General features: G+C 40.1%; 1 protein-coding gene across 1 annotated transcript; it reads left to right on the plus strand.

Annotated features, from left to right (window-relative positions):
- The first annotated feature begins 287 nt into the window (after positions 1 to 287).
- Positions 288 to 1,358, plus strand: LOC126176289 (uncharacterized). The gene has a single exon (XM_049923439.1). The coding sequence runs from the start codon at positions 288 to 290 to the stop codon at positions 1,356 to 1,358; it is 1,071 nt and encodes a 356-aa protein (XP_049779396.1).
- The last annotated feature ends 10,390 nt before the right edge of the window (positions 1,359 to 11,748 follow it).

Raw genomic sequence — 11,748 nt, forward strand, 5'->3', positions numbered from 1 at the left:
GGGCAGCTGTATCTGTACACGCCATCCAAGCTCTGTTTGACTCTATGCCCAGGCATATCAAGGCCGTTATTACGGCCAGTGGTGGTTGTTCTGGGTACTGATTTCTCAGGATCTATGCACCCAAATTGCGTGAAAATGTAATCACATGACAGTTCTAGTATAATATATGTGTCCAATGAATACCCGTTTATCATCTGCGTTTCTTCTTTGTATAGCAATTTTAGCGGGTTAGCTACTACAAACAGCATAGTGAACGCATTATTGTGGCCAAGATAGACACAAAGCCCATGCCTACTACAGTAGTACAAGTTTATATGCCAACTACCTCTGCAGATGATGAAGAAATAGATGAAATGTATGACGAGATAAAAGAAATTATTCAGGTAGTGAAAGGAGACGAAAATTTAATAGTCATGGGTGACTGGAATTCGTCAGTAGGAAAAGGGAGAGAAGGAAACATAGTAGGTGAATATGGATTGGGGGGAAGGAATGAAAGAGGAAGCCGCCTTGTAGAATTTTGCACAGAGCATAACTTAATCATAGCCAACACTTGGTTCAAGAATCATAAAAGAAGGTTGTATACCTGGAAGAATCCTGGAGATACTAGTAGGTATCAGATAGATTATATAATGGTAAGACAGATATTTAGGAACCAGGTTTTAAATTGTAAGACATTTCCTGGGGCAGATGTGGATTCTGACCACAATCTATTGGTTATGAACTGCAGATTGAAACTGAAGAAACTGCAAAAAGGTGGGAATTTAAGGAGATGGGACCTGGATAAACTGAAAGAACCAGAGGTTGTAGAGAGTTTCAGGGAGAGCATAAGTGAACAATTGACAGGAATGGGGGAAAGAAATACAGTAGAAGAAGAATGGGTAGCTCTGAGGGATGAAGTAGTGAAGGCAGCAGAGGATCAAGTAGGTAAAACGACGAGGGCTAATAGAAATCCTTGGGTAACAAAAGAAATATTGAATTTAATTGATGAAAGGAGAAAATACAAAAATGCAGTAAATGAAGCAGGCAAAAAGGAATACAAACGTCTCAAAAATGATATCGACAGGAAGTGCAAAATGGCTAAGCAGGGATGGCTAGAGGACAAATGTAAGGATGTAGAGGCTTGTCTCACTAGGGGTAAGATAGATACTGCCTACAGGAAAATTAAAGAAACCTTTGGAGAGAAGAGAACCACTTGTATGAATATCAAGAGCTCAGATGGCAACCCAGTTCTAAGCAAAGAAGGGAAGGCAGAAAGGTGGAAGGAGTATATAGAGGGTTTATACAAGGGCGATGTACTTGAGGACAATATTATGGAAATGGAAGAGGATGTGGATGAAGACGAAATGGGAGATAAGTAACTGCGTGAAGAGTTTGACAGAGCACTGAAAGACCTGAGTCGAAACAAGGCCCCGGGAGTAGACAACATTCCATTTGAACTACTGATGGCCTCGGGAGAGCCAGTCATGACAAAACTCTACCATCTGGTGAGCACGATGTATGAGACAGGCGAAATATCCTCAGACTTCAAGAACGATATAATAATTCCTATCCCAAAGAAAGCAGGTGTTGACAGATGTGAAAATTACCGAACTATCAGTTTAATAAGTCACAGCTGCAAAATACTAACGCGAATTCTTCACAGACGAATGGAAAAACTGGTAGAAGCCGACCTCGGGGAAGATCAGTTTGGATTCCGTAGAAATGTTGGAACACGTGAGGCAATACTGACCTTACGACTTATCTTAGAAGAAAGATTAAGAAAAGACAAACCTACGTTCCTAGCATTTGTAGACTTAGAGAAAGCGTTTCACAATGTTAACTGGAATACTCTCTTTCAAATTCTGAAGGTGGCAGGGGTAAAATACAGGGATTGAAAGGCTATTTACAGTTTGTACAGAAACCAGATGGCAGTTATAAGAGTCGAGGGGCATGAAAGGGAAACAGTGGTTGGGAAAGGAGTAAGACAGGGTTGTAGCCTCTCCCCGATGTTATTCAATCTGTATATTGAGCAAGCAGTAAAGGAAACAAAAGAAAAATTCGGAGTAGGTATTAAAATTCATGGAGAAGAAGTAAAAACTTTGAGGTTCGCCGATGACATTGTAATTCTGTCAGAGACAGCAAAGGACTTGGAAGAGCAGTTGAACGGAATGGACAGTGTCTTGAAAGGAGGATATAAGATGAACATCAACAAAAGCAAAACGAGGATAATGGAATGTAGTCAAATTAAGTCGGGTGATGCTGAGGGAATTAGATTAGGAAATGAGACACTTAAAGTAGTAAAGGAGTTTTGCTATTTAGGGAGTAAAATAACCGATGATGGTCGAAGTAGAGAGGATATAAAATGTAGACTGGCAATGGCAAGGACAGCGTTTCTCAAGAAGAGGAATTTGTTAACATCAAGTATAGATTTAAGTGTCAGGAAGTCGTTTCTGAAAGTATTTGTATGGAGTGTAGCCATGTATGGAAGTGAAACATGGACGATAACTAGTTTGGACAAGAAGAGAATAGAAGCTTTCGAAATGTGGTGCTACAGAAGAATGCTGAAGATAAGGTGGGTAGATCACGTAACTAATGAGGAGGTATTGAATAGGATTGGGGAGAAGAGAAGTTTGTGGCACAACTTGACTAGAAGAAGGGATCGGTTGGTAGGACATGTTTTGAGGCATCAAGGGATCACAAATTTAGCATTGGAGGGCAGTGTGGAGGGTAAAAATCGTAGAGGGAGACCAAGAGATGAATACACTAAGCAGATTCAGAAGGATGTAGGTTGCAGTAGGTACTGGGAGATGAAGAAGCTTGCACAGGATAGAGTAGCATGGAGAGCTGCATCAAACCAGTCTCAGGACTGAAGACCACAACAACATAGCAATTTTAATGGCCAGTAGTGTATATATATATATCGTCAGAGATTCTTGTGGCTGAATATCTCGCTCCTCCCTGTACCACTCTGTAACTACGTAAAGGATAGTGTGAGACATTTCTCCTTACATTTATAAATACTACTAAAGTTTTCAGATTGTGGTGATAGTTGCCAACGAATTTCATAAGGTAGTCAATGCACTGGGAGGCTGTTGCCCTTGTGCCCAGCTGTTAAAAGAGCTGTCTACAAGACTTTCTGGAATGGTCACCGCTTATAATGGTTATTAAGCGCTTCTGTGCAATAATCACTTTATTCTTTAATGACGAATTAACCCTGAATATAACGCTAAAAGACATTAGTGAATGAAAATAGGAGGAAGATGTCATCTTGTTGACATTTTCGTCTTGAAATTCGGATGTTATACCTAATGCAAATGTTTCAGATCTTAGACGTTAAAGAAGATCTTCAACAAGTGACTTTCAGTTCAGGTTGTTGTCAGTATAAACACCTACTAACTTATGTATTGACCTGCCCCGACGCATTATTTCAGTTGACTTTGTCGAGGCTTGTACACCACAGTATTGCACTCATCTATCGTCAGTGACAATTCATCTGCAGAGAATCAGTTATTAATTTGCAAGTAAAGTTTAATTACTTTTTCAAATATTCAGGTTTCTCCATTAGGCTTTATTATCATATTTTCATTACCAACACAGAGAACTATTTCTGATCTTGAACATGTGACGTATTACATATATCACATTCCGCAGCTCGTGGTCTTGCGGTAGCGTTCTCGCTTCCCGCGCACGGGGTCCTTGGTTCGATTCCCGGAGAGGTCAGGCATTTTCCCTGCCTCGAGATGACTGGGTGTTGTTGTGTTGTCTTCATCATCATCATTCATCTTCATCCCATACGACCTTGCGTAGTAGGCGGTGCAGGTCTCCCGCATCGTTTCCTACGCTCCGCGGAGTATGGGACCTCATCATCATATATCACAAAAACGATAGCGGATCCAATAGCGATCTCTGTTGTATATACTGATTATTCCACAGTCTGAAGATGATATTTCGTTGTGAACACTTTATAGGGTCGGCCGGTGTGGTCGAGCGGTTCTAGGCGTTACAGTCTGGAACCGCGCGACCGCTACGGTCGCAGGTTCCAATCCGGCCTCGTGCATGGATGTGTGTGATGTCCTTAGGTTAGTTAGGTTTACGTAGTTGCAGGTTCTAGGGGACTGATGACTTCAGAAGTTAAGTCACATAGTGCTCAGAGCCATTTGAACCATTTGAACTTCATAGGCGGCTGGTCCCGACGGAGGTTCGAGTTCTCCCTCGGGCATGGGTGTGTGTGTTTGTCCTTAGGACAATTTAGGTTAAGTAGTGTGTAAGCTTAGGGACTGATGACCTCAGCAGTTAAGTCCCATACGATTTCACACACATTTGAACTTCATAGGTCTCGTAGCGCCACACACTGTGTCGTTTTAGTTAAATAGGGTAAGAGCTTAAATAAGGTAAGAGATTAACTAATGGTAATAAATATTTACATTGTTAATGGCACACGCAGCTTATACCTTGTGGGAACATCCACTGAGATATATGTAGATCGCTGGCATACGGTAAGTGGAGTATCTGTGACTTGGCCAAAGACTTAAGTGCGTTTTTAGTTCCAAGCAGAACAGATATACACTTTCCTGAGTAAATATTCGTGCAATGAAGCATTATTATCTTCTGTACGGTGACGTATCTCAGTTGTATCGTACCCGCACAGTATAACTAATACAACATTAATAGCATCAGCTTAAGGTCAAAGTAACTGTTCTGTACGATGTCTGCCAGTCACAATGCGTGTACTGCATTTTAATGCAATATACTGAACATCCCTACTCTGGATCCCAACCATTTGACACTATTACTTGCGCACGTATTTTATGATAGGGTCGTAATATTTCTCCACGACTACTCTCTCGACACCATTCTTCGAATCGTGCAATTAACAAGCAAATTAAAGAATTCTTAGGGCCAAATGTTCTTCCACACGACTGAACACGAGTTTCTCTTCGGTTTATATCGATGACGACAAATTTCTCCCAATTAGGGTGACGCCTGTTGCAAATCTATCCTCACACGTTCTTTCAGCTAAAGATTAAGATGCTGTTGCATTTGCACTAAGTTCATGTTCACTCGTTGCTGAAACGAGTAACGCTCCGTCTTCGACAACTAGACATGAATTGTAAACAGTGCTAAATTCTACCACAGACACAAGGGACAACTGTCTATGGTGACAGTTGGTTGTTCGTTATTACAGTACTTTAGATGTACTGTTCGTTACAACAGATCCATAGTGAGGAGATCCTCCAGGATCTAGAATATCTCAGAAAAACAAGGTTACACAATAAATCTTTACAAAGAAAAACTAATACACTAATATGCCTCTCACAGATCTCAATTGAAATTGTCCTCATGGGTGAGAAATACATCAAAAAAAGTTTAACTTATTCTTACACTACTGGCCATTAAAATTGCTACACCACGAAGATAACGTGCTACAGACGCGAAATTTAACCGACAGGAAGAAGATGCTGTGATATGCAAATGATTAGCTTTTCAGAGCATTCACACAAGGTTGGCGCCGGTGGCGACACCTACAACGTGCTGTCATGAGGAAAGTTTCCAACCGATTTCTCATACACAAACAGCAGTTAACCGGCGTTGCCTGGTGAAACGTTGTTGTAATGCTTCGGGTAAGGAGGAGAAATACGTACCATCACGTTTCCGACTTTGATAAAGGTCGGATTGTAGCCTATCGCGATTGCGGTTTATCGTATCGCGACATAGCTGCTCGCCTTGGTCGAGATCCAATGACTGTAAGCAGAATATGGAATCGGTGGATTCGGGAGAGTAATACGGAACGCCGCACAGTGGGCCAGAATCTTGAAAACGTGGCCAAAAAGAAAAAAAAAAAAGTTTAAAGATGGGGATTTTGGACTATCAGGTTGGCAGCAGCAATGCTGGGACAACTGAATGCGGTTGTGCGGACGACCAGATGCTCATTTGTTCGGTAATATGTCAGGTCAAATGCGGCAGTTCATTGTTAGCGTGCGCGCTGGCCAGGCTACAAAAACAGTCGTGTTGTTGAAGGAAGTTATTTATGTTTTGTGCAAGTGAAACCAGTACTTTCTATATGGAATATATTCCAGGAGGTATGTACTAGTGAAAAAACACTTATGTCACTATTAAATCATCAATTATGCACGTTTACATTTCAATTAACGTACTACAGGGAAATGAATGACAAAATCGTAAAATGCGCTTAAAAATAGAGATAAGTTACGAATTCCAAGACATTCCGTTTTATTTTGCGCTGTGTACGCAAGTATATATTATTACCTTTGTAAATTAAGCTTCAAATCGTGCGACTAGTTGCGACTCTGGCTTTGAGCCACGTTTTAAGCTACACTTGCAAAATGTCATTGTTCAGACATCTTCAGAAATGAGAGTAGAATCAATTAATTATGAGTTTTATTTGTACAATTTAAATTACAATCGACACGTAGAAGTGTTGTAAAGAATAAAATAATTAGAAAAATGACGAAAAGTGTAACACAGACTTTTTTTTTTAATTTCAGTTTCATCTGATCCAGCGTATTCCAGAATCGGATTTTCGAGGAAAGATATTTTGCTAATAACAAAAGAGTATTTGTCAAATGATTTGGAAGGGGTGATAGAACATTTGGAAAAGTCGTTGACAGAAAACAGTGGACATACAATTAAAATTCCCTATGATATGAGGCCTACCATTTCGATTTTGTTAACAAAGTTAAGAAGCAAGTATAAGGAAGCAACTCGGCGACAAGGATATTTTTTCAAGAAGAACGAAACCTGGTTAAATGCAATAGTATATATTCCGATTGATTCGAAACCTGCAAGTGTGACTAAATCAACAGGCCGACCTGCCACAAAATTTGAAACATTATCTGATAGGTCTAAAAGAAGGAGAACTGAGGAGATTCGTACGAAGTTCAGTCCTGTCTAATTATCGTTCGCCGCGCAAATGAGTCTTCGATCTTCGGGGCACCCAGATGCTGCGAAGATTGTGAAAGACGTCACACTCTCAAGTCCATCCAAGGTGAAAAAATACAAGGCAGGCTTGCGATTTTCAACATCATCGCCATCCTAATATGATGCAAATGAAGGTCTAGCACTCCTTTTCGACTTGAAATTGTCAAAAGAATCTTACCAGCATTTGAGAAATGGGGCTAAAGGAAAAGGCTTAAACACACTATATCCACCGTATTCAGCTGTTTTGGTAGCAAAAAAGCTTGCTGCCCTCCAGACGTAACCCTCACTTTTACCGAATCAAAAGATGAGGTACGGTTGCAAGCTTTGTTAGACCACAGTGTTCAACGTGTTCTACTGCTGAAACGAGACGATATTTTACATATGAATGATTCGGAAATGTCTAATATGGCCCTTATTTGTAAGTGGGACTTTGACGGAACCTCCGGGCAAAGCATGTATAAAATGAAGTTTTCAGATTCGAGTGTTTCAGATGCAACTTTATTTTTCACTTCGCTTGTTCCACTGAAACCTGCAGGTGTAAATGAAGAAACTAAAGAAGAAAAGACCTTATGGATTAATCCGAAGCCGTCTTCAACCCTCTTTTGCAGACCACTGAAGTTAGAATTTACAAAGGAAACAGAGCAAACGTCTTTAAATGAGAAAGCGTATTACGACAAACAGATCGAACAACTCCAGTCATTCGAAACAGTTATTCATGGGAAAGACATTTCCATTAAATACCATTTAAGCATGACCATGGTAGATGGTAAAGTGTGCAATGCTGTCACCAACACGAAATCTGCGCAACGGTGCTATATCTGCAAGGCTACGTCTGCCCAATTTAATAACATTGACGATGTTTTGAAAAAACAAGTTACCGCCGATTATCTGCAGTACAGACTATCAACTCTTCACGCCTGGATTCGATGTTTTGAATGTTGTATTCATTTGGCATACCAAATGAAAACAAAAAAGTGGCAGGCACGTAAAGCAGAAGATAAAGAGGAAAAAGCAATACTGAAAGCCAACATTCAAAAAGCTTTCAAAGAGCAGCTTGGAATTGTAATTGACATGCCGAAACAAGGGTTTGGCAGTACGAATGACGGAAACACCGCTCGACGTTTTTTTGAAAACACTCCAACATCAGTGCTGATAACTGGAGTTTCCGAAGAACTAATCCACCGTTTCCATATAATTTTGCAGACTATTTCGAGCGGACGTCAGATCGACGTTGAAAAGTTTCGAGCATACGCCTTAGCAACTGCCAGGCACTACGTGAAAGAATACCCCTGGTACAACATGCCAACAGCAGTCCATAGATTGTTGATTCACGGTCCAGACATTATTTCTTCGGCCATTTTACCCATCGGTCAACTATCGGAGGATGCTCAGGAATCAACCAATAAGTTGATAAAGCAATATCGCCTGAGTTTTTCTCGAAAGTTTTCAAGAGTTAAGACTATGGAAGACGTGTTCAGGAGATTGTTGGCAACAACAGACCCCTACGTTTCTTCCTTACGCAAATCTTCGCCGAAGAAACTGAAGAGTTTGTCGCCAGAAGCCGTTGCCCTCTTAGTTCCTGTGGCGGAAGACTATGAAGATTCAGATGCAGATGCAGATAATGAGGAAACAGTGTTTGAGGATGATGACGATTCAGTTGAAGCATAAGATGAAAAAGAAAAAGAAAATGAAAACTTGTAAATTAAGTTATAAAAAATTTACGAAATAAATAATTGTAATTAAAATGAAATAATTTTTTGTAATATTTTACACCATCTTGTAACCTATATTTGGTCCTTTCTTCGAGTTTTCCACTTTTTTGGTTTATTTTTTAAGCATTAACTACAATAACCCCTAAATACTGACTTTTATATGAATAAAAATATATAAATATAAATAAATAAAAAGACATAGATTTTGACCGCCATCTTGGATCCACCGTTTTTAAATTTTTTGAACTCTGTCATCATCAGTAACCTCGATAATTCCCTAAAAATTACTTTTATACGTAAAAAATGATAGTAGTGTACATAGAGCCTGCCATCTTGAGTCCGCCATTTTGTTTTTTTCACTTTTTGATATCATATTCTTAATCAGAAACTCCGTAAACCCTTACATACTAAGTTTGGTACAAACTGAACAACTACTTATATTTTGACCAGCTTTTTGGGATTCTGACCCACTGTGCGCCGTGCTGGATCCCAACGGCCTCGTATCACTAGCAGTCGAGATGACAGGCATCTTATCCGCATGGCTGTAACACATCGTGCAGCCACGTCTCGATCTCTGAGTCAACAGATGGGGACCTTTGCAAGACAACAACCATCTGCACGAACAGTTCGACGACGTTTGCAGCAGCATGAACTATCAGCTCGGAGACCATGGCTGCGGATACCCTTGACGCTGCATCACAGACAGGAGTGCCTGCAATGGTGTACTCAACGACGAACCTGGGTTCACGAATGGCAAAACGTCATTTTTTCGGATGAATCCAGGTTCTGTTTACAGCATCATGATGGTCGCATCCGTGTTTGGCGACATCGCGGTGAACGCACATTGGAAGCGTGTATTCGTCATCGCCATACTGGCGTATCACCAGGCGTGATGGTATGGGGTGCCATTGGTTACACGTCTCGGTCACCTCTTGTTCGCATTGACGGCACTTTGAACAGTGGGCGTTACATTTCAGATGTGTTACGACCCGTGGCTCTACCCTTCATTCGATCCCTGCGAAACCCTACATTTCGCCAGGATAATGCACGACCGCGTGTTGCAGGTCCTGTACGGGGCTTTCTGGATACAGAAAATGTTCGACTAGTGCCCTGGCCAGCACATTCTCCAGATCTCTCACCAATTGAAAACGTCTGGTCAATGGTGGCCGAGCAACTGGCTCGTCACAATACGCCAATCACTACTCTTGATGACTGTGGTATCGTGTTGAAGCTGCATGGGCAGCTGTACCTGTACACGCCATCCAAGCTCTGTTTGACTCAATGCCCAGGCATATCAAGCCCGTTATTACGGCCAGATGTGGTTGTTCTGGGTACTGATTTCTCAGGATCTATGCACCTAAATTGCTTGAAAATGTAATCACATGTCAGTTCTAGTATAATATATTTGTCCAATGAATACCCGTTTATCATTTGTATTTCTTCATGGTGTAGCAATTTTAATGGTCAGTAGTGTATATGTTTCCGTTATATCATGCATGGATAAAATTTGAATGTAAGGAAGCAAGTATTATAAAATAAATGAGATATGGATTTTTGGTTTCACAAAAGCTCACTTCATTCAAAAAATGGTGAACACTGATGCAGTATTGGCTGGATATTCGGATAATCAGATTGTAGTACACTTCACCGCTCTCTAAACACTTAACCACTGGATCGAAGAAAGCAAGTACAATATTCTTAGTGGCAGTATTATTTCAGATTGAGTGTTGCTTCTAATAAAGAAAATCGATATTGCAGTGTCTTTTAGTACACATGCACAGCTTTAGAATTCAATGTAGAAAAAATTAAAAATTTCGTAGAACAGGTATTTGAAGTGCAAGAGTGAAAATATCACATTATAAATTAGTATTTAGAGCATGCAAATAACATCTAACATAATTACACAAAAACTCTGAAACTGTACTTTTCAGAACGTGGTACAGTCCCAATTATTAGAAAGATGTAATTGACAGATGGCAAATATCAATGTATCACTTCTCGTTTTACGTGAACCACAACTGCATTTTTAATGCGAAAATTGGATTTTTCAATAGACCTCGAATCACACCTCTACAAATGAAAGTCTACTCGAAATCTGTTTTGCTGAATTTACTTAACGTTGTGCAGGCGTACGTCGAATAATCTTCAATGACTGTCATTCAGTATACGTGTGAAAGACAATTATAAAGTTTAGTGTAAGATACTCTGAACAACAAAAGCACTGAAAAGCGGAAACACATACTTACATCACATTTGCAAACCACTTCACGTAACAGAATCACCACCCTGTTGCCATAAAAACAACGCCAGTTAGCAATAATAATAATTTGTAGACAGCTGCTGTACACCTACCACGACCCAAAAGGATCCATTACAGTAACGTTAAGCAAAAGATAAGCCATCCTTGTCATTTGAACAAATTATTTTTCCAAGTTATAATCCCACGCCTAAAAAGCTTTCCTGTCTCACGAAGAACATTGCGAGTACAGTACACACTGTCCTCACTTATCGGAATAAACAGATAAATTTTACGAATATATGAGACGACGGGAGAAACGTTCTCTTGCGTACTCGAGATAATTCGTGGTGACTTGAAATGCAAGTTATAATCACTGTTTCGCTGTGTGTGTTTAAAGTTGTGGTGACGTACGTCAATTAACCTTCAGTGACTGTCAGTTAGAACAGAGGAAAGACAAGCTTAAAGTGTAGCATAAGGTACTCTGAAAACCCAGAACACTTAACAGTGGAAATACTACCGTACACCACATTTACAAACCACATCACATTAATGATATCACTACCCTACTGGCATAAAACGTCAGTAAGGAGTAATAATAATTTGTAGACAACTAATGACAACCCACCACAAAAAAAAAAAAAAAATCCAGTACAGTAGCTGTAAGCATATAAGATACGCCGCCCTCTTTACTGGAACAAATAAATATTTGAGGTTATAATCCGAGCCTAAAATTTCCAATAAAGATTTTGCCTATTTGAGGTTTCGAATAAACCTGCGATTTCAGTTCACAGATTTCGAACCATATCGCGATTATGATATTTTCATCCTCAGGATGCCACAAAGTCACTCTTTCCTGGACTAAACTTATCAGTTTCACAT

The sequence above is a fragment of the Schistocerca cancellata genome, chromosome 3 (assembly GCF_023864275.1).
Source record: "Schistocerca cancellata isolate TAMUIC-IGC-003103 chromosome 3, iqSchCanc2.1, whole genome shotgun sequence".
Classification (NCBI taxonomy): Eukaryota; Metazoa; Arthropoda; class Insecta; order Orthoptera; family Acrididae; genus Schistocerca; species Schistocerca cancellata.

Coding starts and splice junctions, on each gene's coding strand:
- LOC126176289 (XM_049923439.1), top strand. CDS start 288: ATGCCTACTACAGTAGTACAAGTTTATATGCCAACTACCTCTGCAGAT.